At 39.1% G+C, this 25517-nt stretch overlaps 2 protein-coding genes across 3 annotated transcripts; one reads left to right on the top strand and one right to left on the bottom strand.

Moving 5' to 3' along the window:
* Window positions 1-1457: 1457 nt before the first annotated feature.
* LOC134806564 (uncharacterized) lies at window positions 1458-12777 on the bottom strand. The gene is made up of 7 exons (XM_063779871.1): window positions 12537-12777; window positions 12040-12213; window positions 8623-8930; window positions 8020-8176; window positions 6891-7011; window positions 4580-4713; window positions 1458-1580 (listed from the first exon to the last, which is right to left on the bottom strand). Exons 1-7 carry the CDS (start codon window positions 12657-12659, stop codon window positions 1479-1481), a joined length of 1119 nt encoding a protein of 372 aa, XP_063635941.1. The 5' UTR covers window positions 12660-12777; the 3' UTR covers window positions 1458-1478.
* Window positions 12778-13099: 322 nt separating this feature from the next.
* On the top strand, window positions 13100-22489 carry LOC134806562 (cysteine--tRNA ligase, cytoplasmic). 2 transcript variants are annotated; one of them, XM_063779869.1, is made up of 12 exons: window positions 13100-13163; window positions 13331-13516; window positions 14029-14295; window positions 14443-14659; window positions 15055-15265; window positions 16231-16463; window positions 16941-17174; window positions 17984-18119; window positions 18760-18965; window positions 19502-19664; window positions 19985-20181; window positions 20840-22489. In XM_063779869.1, exons 2-12 carry the CDS (start codon window positions 13335-13337, stop codon window positions 20969-20971), a joined length of 2178 nt encoding a protein of 725 aa, XP_063635939.1. In that variant the 5' UTR covers window positions 13100-13163; window positions 13331-13334; the 3' UTR covers window positions 20972-22489. The 2 variants fall into 2 exon arrangements, with proteins under 2 accessions (XP_063635939.1, XP_063635940.1); XM_063779870.1 differs by having other exon boundaries at window positions 13106-13163; window positions 13291-13516.
* The last annotated feature ends 3028 nt before the right edge of the window (window positions 22490-25517 follow it).

The raw sequence follows: 25517 nt of genomic DNA, 5'->3' as shown, positions 1-25517 counted from the left end.
AAAATGATCTAATACATTAGACACGAACACTTAACTTTCGTTTCGATACTTTACTTACTTAAAGATTTTCGCAATACCGAATTATTACTTTGTAAAAAAATCCTTATAAAAACATCTGAAAGTGAGCTGCAGCTTATACACGAATGGTATTAGGTCATTACCTATGAAATTGGCGTTTTGTTCGGAGAATTTCAACGAAACACGAATTTCCATACAATTAATTTTGCGGATATTTTTTTGATGGCTAATTCAAACCAAACAAAATTTTTTCAGTAATTTTTGACACCTTTAAGGTATGTTTTCAATATCTCCATTTCTTGAAAATTGGTACCATTAGAAAAATATAAGTAATTTTAATACTCGAACCGACAGCACATGAAAAGACCTATTTTCAAGGCTTAATTCTGAACACTTAACAATAAAAAATAACAATTAATTGCTGTCAAGCAGTTTGGCGAAATCATATTGTAGTTTTATTGTAATTGTGTATGTACTTTTGTAAAAAAAAAAAAACTAGGATCAGACTTATATCTATGAACAAAAACGCCAATTTCATAGGTAAGGACCCAATATGTTAGGGTGGTATTCCGTCTGTCCAATATATTGGTACAATGGCATTGCGTCTCACTCTCTCATTAAGCAAAATGTGAGACATAATACACATTGGATAAAGAAATTGGATAGGTGGAATACCACCCATACACAAATGTTTAATTGACATTATTCACAGAAAATATAGGCGCAAAGTATTGGGTGTAATTATAAATGTAGTAGTAGTAAAGTTACTTAAGAGCGCTGGTAGCCTAGCGGTAAAATCGTGCGGTGCGACTTTCAATCGGAAGTTGTGGGTTCAAGCCCCGGCTGGTATCAATAAGTTCTGCGGAACGTATGTACGATATATCATTTGATATTTACCAGTCGCTTTTCGGTGAATAAAAACATACCACCAATCCCAATAAGGCCTAGTTTCCCCTCGGGGTAGGTCAGATGGCAGTCGCTTTCGTAAAAATGAATGCCTACGCCAATTCTTGGGATTAGCTGCCAAGCGGGCTCCAAGCTCCCAGGAGCCGTGGCAAAAAGCCGGGACAACGCGAGGAAAATGATGAGTGATAAAGATATTAAAGAAACTTGTGGCGGAGCATCCATTTTTTTGTCGTTGTAACGAGCAAGTTTTGAGCTAATTTATCTCGCTTTTCTATGAAACCTTACTCACGTTTTAATTGTGGAGATCATACCAATATAAAATATTTATTTATGGAAATCATTCAGTGCTTATTTATAAATCTTCGGACGATGGCTGGAATATCATGTAGACGGGGGCTTTCAGTCGACCCTGTTAGGATACAAGGGGCTCTACGAGGCCTACTTGTACCCGCGCGAGTGCCGCGGTAGGCGCAGAGTGCAGTAACAGATCCACAGAGCAGGTAAGGTCGGATGGCTACCGTCGGGCGTGACTGGGAGCGGGCGTCGGGCGCGCGTTAGATCTGCGTGCTGAAGCGCGGGCGCGGCAGCTCGAACACGTCGCCGTGCACGGAGCGCGCCAGCGCCTTGATGCTCGCCGCGATGTCGTGCGGTTCCTCCTGAGACACGTACCCTCATTAATATAGAACCCCACCTGACTTCATGAGAGTACAGGGAGCATTCGGCCATTGTTTAGAGCGGTCGCATCAAGCCTATACTAATAGTCGAGAAAGCCCTTTATCTGGCCACATTTGTAGTCGCCGATTAGTCAGTAAAAAATGCAGACTATTCGACGCTTTTTGAGCTACGGAAAATATGACATTATAAGAAATGTAAAGCAATATTTACTAAACGTACATTTCTCAATTTTTATATTTTACTCAAATGTGACGTCCCATGGTCAAAGGTAGGTCAAGGTATGGCGGGTATGGAGTTATGCATACCCCAGTAATCTACAATAAATAAGCTATCGATAACACAAAAGATCAACCTCCTAAGTTGTGTAGTTACAGAGATATTTTTTGAAAATAATGTTGTAAAATGAGCAACTTTACAATAGAGAAGTTTTAACTTAAGCCACCTAAAAAACTATGTTCCTGAAGTAAGTTACATAGTTGACGACGAATAATAATACCTTAGACTCCTGAGATTAAAAAATGTTGCGACTTGTTCTATAATACAAATAGAAACTTTTGATATCGACTGATTTATGTGTATACTAACCAATCTCTTGAAAATAAAGTTTTGTATCATTTTCACGATTGATTGCAATGAGCTCTCCAGATTCAAATTTATCTATTAGAAAACGACACTGAGAGACAATTTAAGCCAAAAAAAATACCGATTTAGACGTTAAAATGTAATTTCTGACCTTTTCATGTAAAATCACAAAATTGAATATTTTTTACTTTTAATGTGACCCACAATCAATTTTTCTGAGCACATATGTAAGAAATTCTGTCATTCAAATGAAATAAATCCTAAAACCGCAACTAAATACTATATTTAACCTCTTATGCCACTTTAAACTTACATAACAATAACGGCCTTTGCTCCATACATTTAAGAAAAGGTACCTTATGGTTATAAATTTAATAATACATCACTACAAAACATCAATTACATTGAAGTTTATCTTTTATGAATTGAAAATATTAATTTAATACATTAAACTGCCACAAATTTAATTAGTTCCTCGTCATAATAATCTTAAAAAAGACCTATAATTTGTATGAAAAGAAAAGGTACCTTGTGGTTAAGTTCCATGATGAGGCATGATGATGATGGAACAGTTAGGATAAACTAATAATATTTTGGGGTTAAGATGGTATCAATCGTCTATTTCTTATCAATAACATATTTTGGTTACCATTGAAGACAAGCGGCTTTGAGGTTCGATGACCTCAGATATCCCCTATGGCAATGCGTCGGGTATTGGCATTTTTCAGCAAACCAATGGCAGATTTATTGCATGCGACAAAACCAAATGAAGATTACTCTAGTTAAGAAAGACTTGACGAGAGTAACTTTGGTATAATAGCAGGCTACTTGGATTTGTAATGTCCGTCGATGTACGGTTATAATATTTGCTAGGCCCCCCGACCAGAACTGGAATTATCAAATTAGTTTTTCAGAATGCTAATAGAGTTCTCTACCAAACTTCTTTTCCCGTATTGACTAGTTATTTTTGGGAATTTTCTATCACTTTTCCATAAGGTACCTTTTCTACTAAACTCTGAGACGACATTACTAGGCTTATAACTAACTTATAACAAAAATAAAAACAGCTAAACAAACGTTAAGGATTAAGGTTTCAGATCACACAATAAAAAAAAATTGAGCATTTTTTCACCTTTTTACAAAACATTTAATACTCCGAAACTAGAAACCCTCATAAGGTACCTTTTCCCATGGAACGTCACAAATATTTATGTCGCATACGGGAATTTTCGTTCATAAATATGTGTAGGTAATGTTATATATTCGACTAATAGCCGACTAATACGTTGATGGGCAGCGAGCGCGCCAGGCGGCGGCCGGTGGTCCCGCTACACTATGCTGTGCTGCAGGGACGGTAGGTACTCACGTCGGTGTCGGGCTCCCTGGGCGCGCGCTCGTCGGGGAACACGGGCACGTTGATGGGCAGCGAGCGCGCCAGGTGGTGGGCGGTGGTCCCGCTACACTATGCTGTGCTGCAGGGACGGTAGGTACTCACGTCGGTGTCGGGCTCCCTGGGCGCGCGCTCGCCGGGGAACACGGGCACGTTGATGGGCAGCGAGCGCGCCAGGTGGTGGGCGGTGGTCCCGCTACACTATGCTGTGCTGCAGGGACGGTAGGTACTCACGTCGGTGTCGGGCTCCCTGGGCGCGCGCTCGCCGGGGAACACGGGCACGTTGATGGGCAGCGAGCGCGCCAGGTGGTGGGCGGTGGTCCCGCTACACTATGCTGTGCTGCAGGGACGGTAGGTACTCACGTCGGTGTCGGGCTCCCTGGGCGCGCGCTCGCCGGGGAACACGGGCACGTTGATGGGCAGCGAGCGCGCCAGGTGGTGGGCGGTGGTCCCGCTACACTATGCTGTGCTGCAGGGACGGTAGGTACTCACGTCGGTGTCGGGCTCCCTGGGCGCGCGCTCGCCGGGGAACACGGGCACGTTGATGGGCAGCGAGCGCGCCAGGTGGTGGGCGGTGGTCCCGCTACACTATGCTGTGCTGCAGGGACGGTAGGTACTCACGTCGGTGTCGGGCTCCCTGGGCGCGCGCTCGCCGGGGAACACGGGCACGTTGATGGGCAGCGAGCGCGCCAGGTGGTGGGCGGTGGTCCCGCTACACTATGCTGTGCTGCAGGGACGGTAGGTACTCACGTCGGTGTCGGGCTCCCTGGGCGCGCGCTCGCCGGGGAACACGGGCACGTTGATGGGCAGCGAGCGCGCCAGGTGGTGGGCGGTGGTCCCGCTACACTATGCTGTGCTGCAGGGACGGTAGGTACTCACGTCGGTGTCGGGCTCCCTGGGCGCGCGCTCGCCGGGGAACACGGGCACGTTGATGGGCAGCGAGCGCGCCAGGTGGTGGGCGGTGGTCCCGCTACACTATGCTGTGCTGCAGGGACGGTAGGTACTCACGTCGGTGTCGGGCTCCCTGGGCGCGCGCTCGCCGGGGAACACGGGCACGTTGATGGGCAGCGAGCGCGCCAGGTCGAGGTTAGCTGCACCGCGCCCGCGCCCAATATGGATGCCTTCATCGTTGCTGACGTCCACTGCAAAATTACAATGTCACTTTCTGAGTAAAAAGAAAACAAAAAGTGACTTCTATCCAAGTGTAACGTGTCCATCAAAGACAGAAGGCCACATGCTAAAACCGGCCCTCCTTACATGTCGGAATCAGAATACTAGTTAGCAAAACATATGCACAGATATCCCTTTATAATATGAAGGTACATCTGTCAAGGGTGGCAGGTTCAGCGGCCGAAAATTCCGCCAAAAATAAGCACGCCAAATATTCCGGATTGCAGAGGACGTACGATTTTATGCCCGTTGCTGTGGAAACAGCCGGACCCTGGTGCAGCGAACGTGCGAGATGTTCAGAGAACTGCATGGGTCGGTGGCTTTGACAAACCAAGACCCAGAACGGGGGTCAATACCCCTCTCGTATTGACCCCCGTTCTGGGTCTTGGTTTGTCAAACAGGTCTTCATCGCCATACAGCGCCGCAACGCTGCGAGTGTCATGGGGACTTTTGGAATGCTCGGGACGGGTTTGAGGTTGGCTAGTTTTAAGTATGTGTATTTATAAATAATTTTTGTTATAATAACTCAATACTTATAAGTTACGTAATGTTTTGTTATTATTAAAATAAATGAGATACTGTTTTGGTAGAATAGACATAGATGTAATCTAACTTATATATGAATAAATGATTTCTTGATTTTATGTATTTACATAATTAGTTTTAATCTTGCTCAGTTCAATTCATAATTAAATTAACAATCTCATAAAACGTAATAAACTAAAAACCATTTAAATTTAAATAGATTTTTTACCTGCATAAATTAATTTCATTAATTAATTTAAAATAAATTACATTATTTATTTTGTAGTACCCGAAACGTTATTAGAAGCAAGCATTTTCATTAATCGATAAGTTCCGCATACAGCTTGTCTCTCGCAAGAGTATAGGATGAGCTCCCTCTATGATGGCATGTGGTCGATCGGTAGTATCGGCGGATGAAATTACACATTTAAACCTGTGCATACGGCTGTGTATAATATTATTAATAGTTATTTGTTTTACAAGGGGGCACAGTTCTTGTTTAGTTAAACGAGGGTATCAATATTAGCACGAGGAGAAAGATTCCAAAATTGAACCACAAGCACAGTGAGTGGTTCGAAAAGTGGAATCTTGAGCGTGGCGAGGGCTTCAAAGCACGAGGGATAAACAAACTTTGCTACCGAGTGGAACACAACATTTTTCACCACACCAACGCAAGGAAAATACTAACTGTAAAACTAAAGCAAAATCAAATCCATCACGTAAAAGTCAATTCCTCTAGCCAACATGGGGAATTAAACAAACTAAAATTTGCATCAAATTACTTTGCCACTGTTGTGGACAAAATGCCATTTTTTTATCGGTTTTTGAAGAATAAAGAGAGTATTTACGAGCAGATGTGATGAAAAAAGATATACCTATAGCGAGTTCAGTAGAAATACTTATTTAACGTGGGAAGTATTTATACCTATGAATTCAGCTAGAAATCTTTCATTTTTCAATGCTCGTACATAGTAGGTACCTACCTAATCTGTAAACAAGGTGATGATATACTACACAGTGTAGCTAGTACAGTAACAATACATGATAAACAATAAACAATAAATAAAAAAAATAAAATAAATGATAAACATTATTAAAAATAACCTTGGCCTATTTTAATCGATATAGGAAAATCCTATTAATATTATAAATGTGTGAAATGTTTGGATATTTGAATGTTGGTTACTCCATCACCTAAAAATGGATGAATCATTTCAATGCAACTTGGCACACAGTTTATATTCTGTGAACAGACAGGTTATGATACTCTTTATACCAGAATTGAACATACCTATGTACGGACAAGTACGAACAAGGAATTTAAATTTCGTACCTTATCATATTATTTTCGTACCTTATCGTATATTACTGTGACAAGGTACGAAAAAGCCTCTAGCCAGTAGCCTCTAAAATATTATGATGCCTCTAATTAACATATTCACTGCCTAGAACACGCTAGGTGTGTTGATTTTGTATTAAAAGGGCCGCTTGGCACTGAAAGTGACTTGGTTAAAATGAGATCGGCAAATTTTGATAAGTAGGTACACTTTTTTTACTACGCGACTAGGTTGATTTGTGGAAGATAGACAAGATAGTCCATGTTTTTTTATTTATTTGTAATTACCATCAGAATCGTCGTAGTCGTCCTGGTCTGAGATCATGTGGTTGTGCGAGTCCATCCCTTCTATGTCGAAGATATCTTCTGCGTCCAGCGAATCTTCTTCTGGGGGAAGGTCTCTGTTGTGCTGTGAAATTGACATGTCTAATAATATCAACCCGTGGAGGGAAATCACAAATTACAAAAACCTCGTAACGTTTTTGATTTTTTATGTATTTTTTATTATGTTGTGACAAAGATATCACGAGGGTGTGCAAGATATGTACATATTTAGATAGGCACCGGGTGCGGGCGTGTGAGAGGCTATAATTTTGCGGAGCTTGAGTGCAGAGAGTATTTTGTAAAATATGTCCATTGTGCAAGTTTGTGCTGCTCTTGTCTGAACTGACAGACGGATGTTTTGCCACCTTGTTGGCTATGGAGTTGGTTATATCCTCTAAGCTATGGAGCCATAAAGACAAGCAGTCATTTAAATGTTTGTCAGACCGAGAAAAGTCTGCAGTGATTTTGATAGCCTACGCAGTGCAAGTGTCATTTTAAACGTCAAACTTCTATAAAATTATGACGTGTAAATAACACTTGCACTGCGTGGGCTATCAAAATCGCTGCAGACTTTTCTTGGTCTAACTCTATTTAAATTTTATGTCATCATTTACTAAGCATTTACGCTGTGAATATTAGTGACCTAGAATACAAATGAAACAGCGGCATTATTTTACTTAAAGCAGTATGCAACGTTTTGACATGTAATAAATGTGCTCTACACTCCCTGAATTCAATCTGCTTATAATATATTTTTTCCTTTTCTAATATGGTTTTAAATACAAGTCTTTTGCTGACTAAGTTCAACAAAGTATAAGAAGTTCCTTTAGCCTTAGCAACACAGGCCTTTTTTAACCCTTTGAACGCCAGACGGCGAAGGAATATGCTGTGCCCCGGACGCCAGGCGATCGCGATTAGTTAACCGAAATTGAACGTTACGGAGGCCCGCGTAAGTTCCTATTGCATTGGCGAAGCTGACGGCTGTAGCCGTCGTTGGCGCCCTTGGCAAGACTTTCCGATGACGTCCACAGCTGTCTGTGGACGTCATCGTCATGTGACAAAGGATTCAGTGACTTCCTGCACTTTCCCTTACCTTAACAATATTCTGTGACGTTTTTTTGGCATCTTTGAATGAAGACAGTCTTCTTCTCTGGAGTGGAGGTAGCTGCGGTGAAGGGGGTCCATTGTCAAGGGAAGTGTCCACTCGGAAGCCGTCTCCGTTCAGGCTGTCTCGGGTTTTGCTTACAATACTGTAAATTTTAACATTTTCTTTTATTATCCTTTTAATGAATTAAAATATACATTCACATTATTAAGCATGCACTTGAATGACTTTAAAAGTGAATGTAGTTAAGGACCAGTAGGTAATTAATCTTAAGTTAATTGATGCCATTGTGTCATGACAATTAAGCAGTTTATATTTAAGTTACATGCATGAAAGTTTGTAGCTTATACTATAAACTTTACTTTAAGACTAATTACGAGTCCTTAACTACACTTAACTATGTAATGGCAGCAGTTTATATGGTCATAAAGAATTTCATTTTAGCTTAGTAATTTATTAAAAAAAAACTGATTCAAAAAAAGTAAGTTTACTAGGCTAGACAATAAATGTTTGTCTATACCAACAACAACAGTACCTTAATTAAAAATAAATAAATAAGGAAACAAGAAACTAGCATAATAGGTGTTATACCTAGCTAATATCTTGTGATCCCTTTGTGCTCTGTCTTTGTATGCTTCAAATTCAGCATACTTTTGGTCTCGGAACTGCCTTACAGTTTCCTCAATGGCTTCAAGCTGTGACTGCAGGGTCTGCGTGAGCTGCTTGCTGAGCGTGCCGATGGCCTGCTGTGCTGGCTGCCAGCCTTTCTTATCACTAACTATATTGTTTGTGTCCACATTCTCTTTCATGTCTAAGCTAGTTACTTCTGGCACAAGTAAGTTAAAAACTGGTGAAAAATTGCTTGTCTTCTTAAGATTATTTATTTTCTCTTGTGTGGTCTGTAAGGAAACAATTAACTATGTAGTTATAAACTAGTACATTATGTAACCTAGGTTTTAAATTGCATAAATATTTACTAGAGTTAGACCTAGAAAAGTCTGCAACGATTTTGATAGCATATGCAGTGCAAGTGTTGTTTCTACATCATAATTTCATATACCTGGTTTGTTAGTGCACAACACCTTGCACTTTGTGACTATGCGCTGAAACTTGGCACAGTTGATTCTTAGCTGGTCTTGAGCAGATACAGACCGGTAGACATCGAGAGCCACGTCTCATTTTAGTGGGGGGGAGGGGGGAAGTTCGACGCAGCCGCGCTTCACTTGGAGCAACATTTCTCTAAAACTATACCTATTAGGGCATGTGATATATCATTTTCGGATAAATTAAGGATGAGAAATCTAGTTTTGGAACAAAAACAATGCACTTTCTAACAAAAAAAAAAGCATAAAGTAGAAAAAACTAAAAAACGTATTTGTGATTTTGGGGCTGTCCATAAATTACGTCATCGATTTTTGACGATTTTGGACCCCCCCCCCCCTATAATCATCCAAAAATCATGCTTCAAATGACCCCATTTCCTCCTACTTCATGCTACCGTCATCCGATGTCCAGACCCCCCCCCCCCCCTAATTTGAAATGACGTAATTTATGAATAGCCCCTTTTTCATAATTACCAATTTTTTTTAAAGTGTAGCAGGAATCTGAAAACAAAAAATACAGTTGTAAAGCTACACTTATAACGTTTAAGAAAATATATAGTTTATTATACAAAACTGTTGATAAATGGGAGATAAAAAATAATATTAAGCGTGGGTCAGAGTGATCTCAATACAAAATATTATGAATGTGGGGAAAGTTACTTATAATTTGTTCTACAATCACTTATTTTTTTTTAGTTTTTCGTAAATAACTCGTAAACGGTAGCCCACAGCAAAAAATAATCTTTTACGTAAATAATCTGTTTCAGATTTCTTATAAAGTAAGTGCTACTTTTTTTCGGTTAGATCAATATTAAAAAAAAATATTGAAGGGAGAAAATAAATACTAAGGTCACCTTTTTTAGTCATTCGTAAATAACTCGTAAAGGATGGCCAATAGCAAAAAATATATTTATACATAAATAATTAGCATAAAATTTCCTACAAAAAAGGTTATTCAAACTTTTTGGCTAGGATCAATATTTAAAAAGGGGACCTTAGAATTTATTTTCTCTCTTTAATATCGTTTTTAATATTGATCCCAGCGAAAAAAGTTTTAATGACCTTTTTTGTTGGAAATTTTATGTAAATTATTCATGTACTAAAAAAATTTTTGCTATTGGCCATCGTTTACGAGTTATTTACGAATGACTAAAAAAGGGGACCTAAGTATTTATTTTCTCCCTTCAATATTTTTTTTTAATATTGATGGTAGCGAAAACAGGTAGCACTTATTTTATAAGAAATCTGAAACAGATTATTTACGTAACAGATTATTTTTTTCTGTGGGCTACCGTTTACGAGTTATTTACGAAAAACTAAAAAAAAAAAAAACGATTGTAGAACAAATTATAAGTAACTTTCCCACATTCATAATATTTTGTATTGAGATCACTCTGACCCACGCTTAATATTATTTTTTATCTCCCATTTATCAACAGTTTTGTATAATAAACTATATATTTTCTTAAGCGTAATAAGTGTAGCTTTACAACTGTATTTTTTGTTTTCAGATTCCTGCTACACTTAAAAAAAAATTGGTAATTATGAAAAAAATCTCAAATACGTTTTTTAGTCTTTTCTACTTTATGCTTTTTTTTTGTTAGAAAGTGCATTGTTTTTGTTCTAAAACTAGATTTTTCATCCTTAATTTATCCGAAAATGATATATCACATGCCCTAATAGGTATAGTTTTAGAGAAATGTTGCTCCAAGTGAAGCACTGCGGCGTCGAACTTCCGCCCCTCCCCCCCACTAAATGAGACGTGGCTCTCGATGTCTACCGGTCTGTATCTGCTCAAGACCAGCTAACAATCAACTGTGCCAAGTTTCAGCGCATAGTCTCAAAGTGCAAGGTCCCCATACAACGGTGTGCACTAACAAACCAGCTAATAGGAGTTTGATGTTTAAAATAACACTTGCATAGCGTGTGCTATCAAAATCGTTGCAGACTAGTCTTGGTCTAAGTCTATTCAAGTCATATTCAAGTTAAACAAAAAGAAGCATTCTCAATTTGAAAGAAAATTTAAAAGTGTTTTATTTTAAATTATAATGACTTTAATACTGGCAATAAAGAATTAGCACTAGAGTCTGTGCGGAAAGAGAAGAGTCGTGGAATGTATGGGGCCCAATACATTCCAAGACTCTTCTCTTTCCGAACAGACTCTAGAGTCCGACGACTGAAGGACTTGTATCCATGGTCATGAAATAAATTAAAAAAAAACTAGAGTCTGTTTAAGCTAACTTTGCACCAACTTGAACAGAACAGTGAGGGAGTGTCATAATAAACATCATAATATCATAGAAATTCAACATATATATAAAAATAAAAATAAAAAATAAATATTGGGGACATCTTACATAGATCAACCTAGCCCCAAACTAAGCAAAGCTTGTACTATGGGTGCTAGGCGACGATATACATACATATATAGATAAATACATACTTATATACATAGAAAACACCCATGACTCAGGAACAAATATTAGTGTTCATCACACAAATAAATGCCCTTACTGGGATTCAAACCCAGGACCATCGGCTTCGCAGGCAGGGTCACTACCCACTAGGCCAGACCGGTCGTCAATATGATGACAGTTCCTCACTTTATCATAGCAAATGCCGTGCAGAGGTAGCTTGGTCCAACTCTGGGTAACAATTTTCCACTAAACACATTAAAGCATCAGTATCTAGTTACTTAAGGATCAAATGGCAAAAGTGTAATCTGATGCTTCAATCTTGCACAATGCATTGTATCAATTAATTAAGAGTTTCAGTGGTTTGTGTCATATGAAATTGAACATAAATTAGAACCAATTCTTTGCAGTCAAACCAGGTCAATCATAGAGGTCATTGTGATTGAATGAAGAAAGGCTAACTGACACGGAAATATAATATCTATACTAACTTGTGTGGCTTTGGGAATGAGAACAGTACTAGGCCTGTCCTGTGAGACGGCGTGCGTGACCTGCCCGCAGGCCAGGCAGGAGTGCAGCGTCCAACGGCCCACGCCTCGCTGGCACACCAGGGCTGGTTGCACCACTTGACTCTTCAGAGAATTCAATGGCGTTGAAAGCAATTTCTACAAAATTAAATTATATTCATTAGTATCCATTGTTGCTATTGAAAACACATGCCAATAGCGAAACTACAAGCATTTCGAATTCATAAGTTTTCTAAAAGTATCCTGCAAAGCGAAGCTGATAAACAGCACGTAGTTATTCCAACTACGAAAATAACCTTATTTTGACTGCAATTACGCCTGTCGGTGCCGTATATTTATCAGATACAAAATGTAAGGCGGTACAACATCATACTAGTTATAATTAATTATTCGGTATTAATTTAAAAACAATAGTTCTTCATAAAAGTCAAGGTCAATACATGTTTACCGACGGTACCTACCTCACTGAAAAAAATATCCCTTTGTTCCGTGGGTGATAACTCCAATTTTTTTATATCTACATTATCTTCTACTTTATCACTTCCTAATGTTACATTTAGGCATTTACAAACACAGAGAGCCATTATAACTGAAATGCGACGATCGTAAATGATCAAATTTGTATAAAAATACACAATCGTAATTTGTACAAAGTAGTCCGGAGATAGAAATACATACAACACATGAGCACACACACAAGAAGTTCACTCCGTCACTCACACACCTGATTTTATTTTTATGTACCAAAATAGGCATACATATACACACATATATAACGCGGCACGTTTTTACTGTTTTACTCAAAGCACAGCTGATCAACGTATATTTATCTCATCATTTGGTACCAACATTGAGTTTGCTAGACTGGAATGGCATCAATTAAGGCCAAGTTGCTGACAAACCGTTGACAAACTGACATGCGAAAAGTAAAACCATTTAAGACATATTCTTCGTTAGTCTCAGCAGTTTTTAAAGCAACTTAAACAGCACGGCATCTGACACTGACAACTCTGTAGCTGTCACTGTCAAACAGGATAATGCTGGACGTGGAAACGGCGAGAGGAGCATGATTTTATATTCTTACTGAGGTTAGTTTGTCTCCGTGGCGATTTTGTATTATTTGATATCAAGGAATATAGTGTGCACACCTTCCGCTATAATTTTGCTTTAAGTTGTCGCCATAAATCGTGGCATTAATCCAAGTATTTGGTGTAGTTTACAGTGTTTCACAGTGCGGGTTTTAATTTCATGATAGAACAATGTCTAAAAGAAGTCAGCCTATTTGGTCACGGCCGTTAAAGAATGAAGAAAGGCCAGTGTTACGGTTATACAACAGTTTATCGCGGCAAAAGGAGGAATTCGTATGCTCCAATGGCAACAGGGTCAACTGGTACACCTGTGGGCCCACTGTCTACGATGCCTCCCACATGGGTCATGCCAGGTAGTATATTAACGATTTTATTTTTTAATTACGTGGCGCATACTACAAGCCAGATACATCCTAAGTCAACATTTTGTGATATGCTTAACAATCAATAAATTGTCTTTCACCTGTTAGTGTTTGATCCTTTCGCATTTTCTCAAAGGTTAGCTGGAAGAGATCCCTTTTAGGGATAAGTTCGCCTTTGTACATAACATTTTTGTTTTGTCCGTTTTATGTAAACCTGTTTATGTGCAATAAAGTGACATACTTACATACATACATACAATCCTTTTTTAGGATTTATCCTTATATTCTTGAGTCACTGTTCTGCAAGGTGACATTACTGTCAACTTATCATTTGTTATTTGTAATTTAATTTGGTTTCATAAAATTCCTACCATACAGATTAAATGTTACATTTTATGGCAATTAAATTATTGACCATAAACCATACAACTATGTTAATTTCAGTATAATTTTCATCTATAGTTTTAATGTGGAATAAATTTATACAAGTGTATATTTTACAGGTCATATATATCTTTTGACATTCTCAGACGAGTAATGTCTAATTATTTTGGACTGGATATTCTGTATGTGATGAACATTACAGACATTGATGACAAAATCATCAAAAGGGCAAGACAAAACCATTTATATGAAAAGTATGCAAAAGAAGAGAGAGATTTGAGTAAAACAATAGATGATGCAACAACTGTGGTGAATTACTACGAGAACATTGTCAAAACTACTGGTGACCCAGATAAAAAGGCTGCAATGCAAAAGATGTTAGACAGGTAAGCACTTTCAATTTGCTTGATTTAAATGCAACTTAACAACATCAGCATTTTTTTTAAACTTTGAAATGTAAAGTTACAAATGTTACAATGTTGTGCCTTTTTCTATAGGTAATAAATATAATAGGAATTAATTGAATTTTTCAGTGTAGCAACTGCAGTTCAGGATCTCAAGTTAGCAGTAAAATGTAAAAATAAGGATAAGATCTCTGAAGCAAAGATTGCATTGCTTACTTCAGCAAAGGACCCAATATCAGAGTGGTTAGACAGCCAGTTTGGCAGCACAGTCACAGATAATGCAATATTCACTACATTACCAAGATATTGGGAAAATGAGTTTCATAAAGATATGAAAGCTTTAAATGTAAGTATGATAAAAATACAATAAGATAAATGAACTAAATTTCCAGAAAGTGATTGTTAGGGACAGGTAATAGTTTTAGGAAGAAAATTTAACATTGATGTGACTTCATTTACATTTCATGTATAATTTATTCATTACATATGAATGAATTTTCGAGCTATTTGCCTTCTTTAAAAACCAATAGAAACTGTACAAGAATTTTAAATAATGACCATACCTTACTATTATTATTGAGGTGTGCAATAAAGTGTATTTTATTGTATTAACAAATTTTTTTTCCTGGACTCTTTATTTTATTTTATACCTGTTTCAAACTAAATATGAGCTAAAAATTATATATGTGAGAAAATTTAATATTTTTTCGTTAAGTAATCCCAAACTGTGTTATATTCCAGGTGCTACCCCCAGATGTATTAACAAGAGTTAGTGAATATGTACCACAAATTGTTAAGTTTATAGGGAAGATCATTGAAAATGGTCTAGCATATGAATCAAACGGCTCAGTATATTTCAATGTGAGTGAGTTTGACAGCAAAAAGCACCACCATTATGCCCGGCTGGTGCCTGAAGCATATGGAGACACCAACTCATTACAAGAAGGGGAAGGTAATTCTAGACAATTATAAACATAATGCCTTAATCCCTCAACATGTATGTACTTACTACCTCATAACAACAAAGTACAGAAGTTTGATGCTTTTCACTGACCCAATACCGACGGCGCGATTAGGGAAATGAATTAGAGATTTACTAGATATGAAATAGTAAAGATATGAGACGTTCCACGGCAAAAGGTACCTTATGGCGGCCGAAATATTATTGGAGCGGCGTTAATAATAGCGTAAGCGCCAACCGCCATAAGGTACCTTTTGCCATAGAACGTCACATATATTTACTATTTCATATCTAGTGAATCTCTAATTCATTTCCCGAATCGCGCCGCAAGTCTGTAGGAAGCAAGATTGATTATAGGGTGGCCCGAACCTATGTTGACAAAAAATGTTTAGGAATATTTTTCTTACTTACACATCTGTTACAAAATGTCATTTAAAATTAAAGCTACAATCATGTAATTAAAACAAAAAAGATTATCGTCAAAGTATTTTCTTTTAGCTTTGATATACAAACGCAGAATGTTTGTTAAAATTACAACATATGCCGCAGTAAAAAATGTTTTTGACCCACCCTGTAAAAAAATGTATTTATGTAGGCCTCAATGGCTTTTTTACTTCTCATATACAGCTATAGGTATTTTTAATAGACTATCTATACCACAGAAATAGCCGAATGAATGTAAGAAGTGTCATTCTATGGAACTTGCTAACTATGTAATCAAGCCGCCATATTGAAATTGTCTCTGAATGATGAATTTACTAGTGACTTTTGTTTACATAGTTAGCAAGTTCCATAGAATGACACTTCTTACATTCATTCGGCTATTTCTGTGGTATAGATAGTCTATTAAAAATACCTATAGCTGTATATGAGAAGTAAAAAAGCCATTGAGGCCTACATAAATACACTTTAGACTAGTTTAGGTGATCTGTGAATAATAAGATGAGTGTTTGCAGGCGATCTCAGCGCCGACAGCTCGGAGAAGCGGTCCGCCAACGACTTCGCGCTGTGGAAGCGGAGCAAGGCGGGCGAGCCCTCGTGGCCGTCGCCGTGGGGGCCCGGCCGGCCCGGCTGGCACATCGAGTGCTCGGCCATGGCGGCCGACGTGCTCGGCGACACGCTCGACGTGCACACGGGCGGCGTCGACCTCAAATTCCCGCACCATGACAATGAGCTGGCTCAGAGTGAGGTAATACTTAGTAATACCCACGCGACCAATACAATGGGGTGGGTGGTCAAAGTATTTTACAGATGGCAACTCGAGTTATTTAATAGTAACACATACGATTTTAGTAGTTAGTTCATATTTTTAGTATTGCAATCTTAATAGTACATTACTACAGAAGCTGATCGTAAAGTCTGGATAGGATTAAGAGGCACAGTTTGTATGAAAAAAAAAAAACCATTGCCGACTCGTGTTTTTAGTTACAGCACCTACAACAGGATGTTTCGCATTCATAAATAGGATATCAGGCAGTGGCGTAGCTAGGTGGGGCCCACGGCCTCGCGCCCCAAGGGGGGCCTCGCGCGAGGCGCCTTCGGGCACAGAGAAAAGGGCCTCACAGATGCGATTTGGCCCACGGCTAGATTAGTTCACGATACGCCACTGATATCACGTAAAGACAATATTTCCGCGCATGTTTTAGAAGCGTAAATTTGTCGCCAGGCATATTTCGACAAGCCCGGCTGGGTGAACTACTTCCTGCACACTGGGCACCTGACCATCGCTGGCTGTAAGATGTCCAAGTCTCTGAAAAACTTTGTGACCATCGGCGAGGCGCTGCGCCGGCACAGCGCGCGGCAGCTGCGCCTCGCCTTCTTGCTGCACGGCTGGAAGGACACGCTCGACTACTCCACCAATACCATGGAGATGGCCATTCAGACTGAGAAGATGTTTAATGTGAGTGTTGCCAGTGTGTGGTACCTATACATATAAGGGCCTCCTACCTAACCTCGACGGTAGTGACCCTGCCTATGAAGCAGAAGGTGCCAGGTTCGAATCCTGGTAAGGACATTAATTTTCAAGAAAACATTCAAAACTCAGGAATGTTATGTTTATCACGGATATTTGTACAGGTAAGTAATAAACATATAATGATTGCTATATGGATTATTTGCTATGTCTTTAAGTATTAATTTATCTATTTCATGTATCGTCGTCTAGTATCCACAACTCAAGCCTTATTACTTACGTACTTATTGTCTCATAATATTTATTGCGTTTTAAAACATTGTTACTCGTAGGTACTAGACACCGTGTGGCTCTGAATATACTTAATTTCTACTCAGCAGATTGACTATGAGAACAAATACGCAAAGCCTAACGCATATGGCGCTTAATTCGTTTAAAAATTATGTATGGATATTCGAAATGCAAAGATACATAAGCCAAGATTTTTTTTGTTTCCTGATAGTTGGAACCATTTGTGATCTGCGGATTTTTTTGCGTCTCATTTGGTTACGATACAACGCATTTACTTTTAGTTTGTGATTGACAGATGGTTTTTATACTTTTTATATACAGACGCGTGGCTACCGGAGACCAATGTCTAAGAAAGATTTCACTCGTCATAGGACCTACCGCGACCATCTAAAATGGAAATTTCGTTACCTGCACATTGAGCGTTAGAGAGGCCAATACGAATGAAGTGGTTCGCGGTAGGCTCCCAGGTTTGCAGACGGAGCCGTGACCTGAGTTAATTGTTGTAGGAATTCTTCTTGACGGTGAAGGACGCGATGCGCGCGGGCTACGACGAGGGCTGCGGCGGCTCGTGGGGCGACGAGGAGCGTGTGCTGGCCGCCAAGCTGCAGGCCACCAAGGATCAAGTCCACGCTGCCCTCTGCGGTAAATATGCCTCACCTGACCCATTACCATGGATACTTAATCCAGTCATAAGCTAACTGCTGTATATTGATTTATATCATATTGAATGATTTATATCAGCATTTCCCAAACTATGGGTCGCGATACTCGCGATCCATTGGTGGGTCGCGACCGAATATTTAGTGGGCCCTGAAACTACCACGGAATCTTGAGTGTGAGCGATATTTTATGGCTCCCTTTTAGGACAGCCAAGACGTGGGTCCCGAATTTGGCAGTTTTTGTTAGGTGGGTCGGAGCCCAGTCAACTTTGGGAACCACTGATTTATATAACAAAACCGAACGGTTGCTTTGGCCGACTAGCTGTTGTTTTCTACGTCGAGCGCTCGGCCAATGAGTTTGGACCGAGTACCTACTTAGAGAGATGTCATAGGATCACAGTACGTTTTACGTCTATGATTCTAGTTGCAGTTTTTACTCAAGGTGCGATCTATTTCCAGGTTTAAACTATAACAATGTTACTACGTAGCAAATACTCATGGAAATTTTAATGAAAATTCGTCCTTTATCCCAAATTTGAAGAACTTAGGCACGATGGGTCGACCTCCCGTACACGTTTTGCAGACGTTAATGTTCGGTAACAGCTGAGTTGTTGTTATATCAGACAACATCGACACGCGCGGCGCGCTGGACGCGCTGCGCGAGCTGGTGGCGGCGTGCCACGTGTTCCTGCGCCGCGCCGCGCCGCGCCCCGCGCCGCTGCTGGCGGCGGCCGCGCGCTACGTCACCGACGTGCTGCACGTGTTCGGCGCCGTCGAGGGGCCCAGGGGCGGCATCGGCTTCCCCGTCGGCGACGGCGACAACGTCTGTGTGAGTACATCAACTATACTGCACGTGTTCGCGGTTCTGTTCAAGGACTCTGTGGCCATCGAGCGTTGGTTTGATAAGATTTGGAGTGTGTTTAATTATTTATTACATTGGATATAGGACAAAAACAGGACGATTACCCAGCCTATTCTGTTTTTGGTGAGGCGTCCTCTCATAGTTATTCACTTGTATTATTGAATGCGCTCCTCGCATCAGCCTCTCAGTGTGATTTGTTTGCAAGCAGACTAGTGGTTGTGCGTGATGAATGTTTAGATGTCCTTCTACAGTTTAAAATGAGCTCATTATTTATGTTTAGATGTCAATAGGTATTGTAATTTGTGATGAATTGTATACATATTGTATTCTTTTATTTTCTGTGTAAGTTAGCAGTGGTTTGGTATTTTTACTGTTATGCTGTTTAACTTGTTTGAAATAAAAATATAACTGTAGTTAGTACAATTTGAATCATTACTGATATAAATCTTGTGTTATGGAAATCATAGTAGAATATTGAAAATAAATATTTGTTATTGTTACAGCTAGAGGAAGTGGTGATGCCATACTTAGAAGCGCTGAGCACATTCCGAGCGCGCGTTCGGGACGCAGCGCGAGCGGTCAAGGCCGCCGATGTGCTGGCGCTGTGCGACCAGCTGCGCGACGTCGACCTGCCCGAGCTGGGTGTGCGGCTCGAAGACAAGCCCGGTGAGCCTTGTGTCTGCAAACATAGAGTCCACTCTCGCTTGGTTCAGGGCGCCTGCCATGAACTTTTTATTATGTTTTGGCGAATCCCCAGTTAACGTTAACGGCCCGGTTCACCCTAACAGTACTGTCGTGATACGAATGTGTCAACTTCAAATAAAATTGTTAATAATTTTTAATTTTTCTGCGCGACGCTTCAATATTTTTATAATACAGCATTAGTATCCTAGTATCGCGTGATAGTACTGATAGTGTAATAGGGGTCAATCAGTCCTTCAATATCAAAGACACACATTATAATAACATTTTTTTTATTCACACAGACCGCACAGTGGTGAAGCTGGTCAGCAAAGAAGAACTGATGCGAGAGAAGGAAGAGAAAAAGCGAATAGAGGCAGAGAAGCTTAAGAAGAAGCAAGAACTCGCCGAAGCGCAGCGGCTCAAGGACGAGCAGAGAAAGGTCCCGCCGGGGGACATGTTCCGCAAGGAGGCCGACAAGTACTCGCAGTTCGACGACAAGGTGGGCATCACACATAGCTTTGTAAACTAGTGGCCCTGTGAGCTGTAGACGCCGCCGATGACGCCATTCAACTATTATTACTACGTAAAGAACCGGCACAGAGAACCAGTATTTTGCGCCACGAGTTGTTGTTTTGACAACAAACCATAGAACCGGAGCGTGAATCACGCGATCTAAACGCGTAAGCGCCATGAATTTTACGGCGCTTACGACGTTTTGGTCGCATGGTACAGGTTGCGATTTCGACAATTTCATGGTTTGATATGGCTTCTCTATAGTAATAATAACTGGTAAGGCTCCGCAATTTAAAAATAAATAAATGACATTATATAAAAAAGTCCACATACACCTATATATCGGTTCTGCTCACAAAATTTAACGAGAATCGGTGAAGAAATGCGACATTTACGGACGATTCGCTCGCTCGGTCAAGAGAGACTCCGGATTAACAAGACCCTATTGGGATTTTACTTTGCCAAGTGACAGGAAAACTCATTTTATAACTTGTATTGGTTGAAATGTAAATGTGTGATAAAAATAGTAATTTCGATCGCTATATTTAACGTGGGAAGTACAGTTCTCTAATGTTTTTCATTAAATACTCCGGCGGTTATGGTTGATCTATGAAGATAAGTAAACCGCAATTGTTTTGTTATAGGGTCTTCCAACTCACGATCACGAAGGTAAGGAGTTGAGCAAGGGACTCGTCAAAAAGCTGCAAAAGCTGCAACAAGCCCAGGAGAAGAAATACAACGAGTACTTAGCCTCCCTCAACGCTACCAGTGGTTAGAATCGATTCATTCATACCTAAAGTGCGACTTGGTATCCTAGAGACTGATATTGCATTACTTTATTTTTTCGTTTCATATTTCAGTCTTTAGGATTAAGCACAGGCCCTGGCAAAACATACGGTCAGCTGCAGGCGTGGTTTTTAGCCTAAATGTAATATGGTTACATAACTGGCTGGTTCGCCAAGTCTAAAAGTCAAAGCTTATTTTTAAAGTGGATACTTAATTGTTTGCAGCCGTGTATGTAGTATTCAATTCAGAATTTAGTATTTTAATGTACTGGCGACTTATTTATCCTTCTAAGGCCCAGCAATACAAATGAAAAACCCAAAATTCGTCACTGAAATTGGAATCTAAAGTCCAGGTAATAGAGAATTTTATTTCTAAGAAAATTTTCCGAAATAAAAGAAATGCGATTCTGTTGCAATTGAATTTGGTTTAAATTTTATCGAACTGAAAAAGTACTATAGGTAGGACCTTGGACCTTAGGAGGTTATGATAATACGTTGTAGTTGTTCAGCCAATATCAAAATATATCGTGTTAAAATGATGAATTAATAGAATTCGCCAGTAACTGGCCACCCTAAACTAAAAATGAATTCAATTCACTTATAACGCGGCTGAATAAGAAGTGGCTACTTATAATTAACAATTTTCTTAAACTAGAACCAAGGTATACCGGAGTTGCCAGCGATGGTATGCACAAACCTGCATTTAATTGTCACTATTTCATTTTCATATATTTCATGAATGGGGGATATTACTATAATGTTCTGCCGCCAGAGTGCAGCACTACCGACTCAGTAAATTTATAGACTAACTTATACATACTGTGCCTTAAACTGTTTTTTGAGAAGTTTTCACAGACAATAAAATATGACATTGATGCATCAAGGCGGTTTGTTAACAAGGGTACCGGTAAACGCGAAAATCGAAATTTAGTTATCTGCCTCTTTATCGCTCGAATATGCAAGAGTGATAGAGAGATTAGATAACGAAATTTCGATTTTCTTGTTTCGCGGTAGGCCATGTGATTGACGTGACGTGTGATGTGTCAATGTGGTTTGTTTACTGTATGTGCCACAAAGGTGCCACCTACGCAGAGCTTTGCCTAATATTCCCTATTGTCTGTATCAGTTTATTGTTAAGTAAATTAATTTATTCTTAGTAATTATCATGGCAATGGCAACGTGCTTTAAAATAACGAATAATAGGTAGTAATGCTCGATGTCAAAGCAATATTTTGAAATTGCGAAGGAACTTTCAACAGTGCTTTTGAATCAAATAACCTTTGATAAAAAATTTAAACAACTACCAAATAACGTTTACTTTTCACACATTACAATACATGTAATACTTATACTTAAACGAAATAGTAATAAGATCACAGATAATACGACGAAACAGTATTACAATCATTGCCTAAATATACCTTGCATTAAGTTAAACAAAACAGTTGATTTTGTGTAAATCAAATTTTAGCAAATTTTATACTTACAATAAAAAGTATTGGCATAATATTATTTTTTATTATTTATAAATCCCCATAATCTAAATTAAACTACATATGAAACTATTATACTATAGTAAAAAAACGATTTCTGTGGAATAATGCGTCCACATTTTATAAATGATCACGTCAATGTCAACAAATTAAATAAAAAGGAGAGGGCTGCTCGAACAGTCCGCCGATTATCTACATTTAAGTTAACATTAAAAATGAATTACCGCGACTTGGATGTTGACAATGGAAGTGCATAACGCTTCATTGAGGACTCTATAAAGGCGGCCGCCGCGTGCGCTTCGATAAAATACGAATAAAAATCCAAAAAAGGTAAAAAGCGAGGTAAACAATCCGGCGTTTTTTGTGAGCTGCGGCGTCGCGGGGAGGGGTGGCGCTGCGCACGCGACACGCTGGCGGTGTGCGGTGTCCTAGGGATCGTACGCAACGGTCTGACAACTAGAATACTTTTTTATTGTATCGTTGGAACTTTCTAATATTTAATGTTACGTACTCGCTTTTTCACGCCGCGCACGTTTCCCGAAAATGAGGCGCGGAGGGCTGTGTTCAGAGGGCAGAGATACAGTTCTGCAACTATGGAATGTTTCATTGGAAATATCCTCGTCTTTTATAATATTAATTTTGGTTTCTTAATTACTAATACTTTTTGAGATATTGGGGAAATAAAAAAATCTACTTTTGTCCCCCTTTTTGTAACTAACTTTGATATTTTTTTGTGTGCTAATATACGCTTCGAATACTTTTCTCTAGACATCATTACGAATCTAATGAGGTATCACACGTATTTTTAGGAGTACTATCTCTATTTTTCACCGTTTTAGTTTCTCGAGTAGACTTTATTAAATGTACAACCAATAGAGAATGTAATATTATTACCTACATCTTCTAGCTTCTTCATATGCTCTTTTGCACGCATGTAAGTTAAGGTATCTATTGGAAGCAAATTAGATATTTTATCTGACGACCAATCTGCGATGTTATCCTTGCAACAATACCGGACTACTTAAACCGAACTCCCATAAGAAATTATACCAGCAACAGTAACGGAAATATCTTTATAAATTCGCATAACGCTCGGCCGTTCTAATTAAAATTCGTAACGGAAATTCCCAAAGAATTTATTAAATTTACCCCAAGTTGAAGTTCCATAAGAATACATTTAAATAGTTTCTGGGTTTGATCACAATCGGCTCGGATGGCCGTCAGGGTCGACAAAAGCGGGAGCGCGACGGCTGACCGCCCGGCGAGATGTCAATCACGACCATTTGAATACGAAAATCGTTCCATTTCCATATTCCGTAAAGATTTTACGATTATACAATTTCAGTATAATGAAGTCAATGAAGTGAATGTTGCATTTTGGAGAAAAAAAGATTTAAGTAACTTTTCATGCGAACGTTTCTAACGTACTTATTTCTTGGTCAATCAGGTGGAAATTAACAGCAGGATTTTGATGTGACGGTTGCTTTGATAATAATGAGCTGGAGTATTTTTTAAATGAGTCTGATATATTTTTAAATAAAATAGAGAAATGTGTTTGATCTAACATTTTGATTAGAAAGATAGCTCAGCGAAACGTTATCGCAATGCCTTGTTAACAGTGGTTGCGTAAGGGCTAATATGTCTCAGATGGTAAAACTGAGATAACTCCCAATTATTGGGGTAAGAAAACAAGAAATATTCTGAAATTCTACCAGCGCCAAAGTTTAATTGCTGTCGTAATAGGATGCATTTTATAAATGATGGCCGCAGCCGCTCCCTCGATGGTAATAAGTATTTATTTTGGAAGCGAGCGACGTCTCGGACGGGGTCGCAATTATGGCTTGTTTTTCATCGCGACCCTCGAAGCACTCGCTACCGCTTCTGAAAAAAAGAAACCAATTTTGCACACTCATTAATTATTTAAATCTCATTAAACAGCCGCAAGTTTCCCTCTTTTGTTTTGTAATTTCTATGCGCCTAATTTAAGCCCTTGAACAAGGCAAGGGATGTTATTAGTTCAAGCGTACCTATTTAATATTATTTACGTAAAGGTCATACCTATTAAGATTTTTATATTTTAAGCGGAAACTATGATTAAATTCAGTTTGACATAGATGTCGTTTAAAAAAATAGTTTGTGGCGAGTCCTCCGTGACCGACAAAAAAAAATGCCAATTATACGTTATGTACGGAAGAAATATAAAAAAATAGAACCGTAATTCGGTCTAGGGTCATATAATATTTATTACTCCTTAAGTCCGTATGAAAAGTCAGGAATGCGTGGTTAAAATTGTTCAAGTTCCTCACGGGCACGTTTTATAGAATCACCAAGGCAATAATTATTATTTTACCTGCTTATATTCCGATCAACGAACGAATCCATCGAGTAATTGAGTCCCCAAAATATTAACATTCCAGTAAGTATTTGACATCCATAAAGACGGCGCGCCGCGACGCGTCAGCGGCAGCCAAATTAAACGAATTCACGACGCCCGCGACCGCGTTTCCGCACCTTTTATGTGCCAGCGCACAGTTTAATTTCCTAATTTTCAAATGTTCTTCAGAAACAAGACAGTGCTGGGGACTTTGATCATCCAATCGGAAGCTACCGTCAACGCAAACATCCAAGTGAGCACGGAACTCTGTGCTCGCGCCAAATCTTCTTACAGCCTACTCAATTTCCTATTTAGGTAATAATCTATTAGAATTTTTTTTACATAGACTTAAAATGTTTATTAAAATATGAGCAGTCAAAACTCTTATAAATATTTCTAAAATACTTTTTTGGTAGGAATATTATATTTAAGATGATATCGAAGTGTCATCTTATTGTTTCGGTTCTGTGTTTTTTTTTAACATAATTTGTACCTAGTTTTTATATCTTTGAGGCCTAACGCTTCGTCTTCTTAGTCGTTATACTCTTTGCAGAGTTTCGTGGTCAACTGCTGACATCAGGCACAGATTTCGGTCATTCTGGCAAATGCGCTCAGGGGTCTTTCCATGGTAGATTTAATTTGGTCAGTCCATCGCATAGGTGGCCTTTTA

The sequence above is a fragment of the Cydia splendana genome, chromosome 3 (genome assembly GCF_910591565.1).
Source record: "Cydia splendana chromosome 3, ilCydSple1.2, whole genome shotgun sequence".
Taxonomy (NCBI): Eukaryota; Metazoa; Arthropoda; class Insecta; order Lepidoptera; family Tortricidae; genus Cydia; species Cydia splendana.
This window is presented reverse-complemented; position numbering and strand designations above follow the sequence as displayed.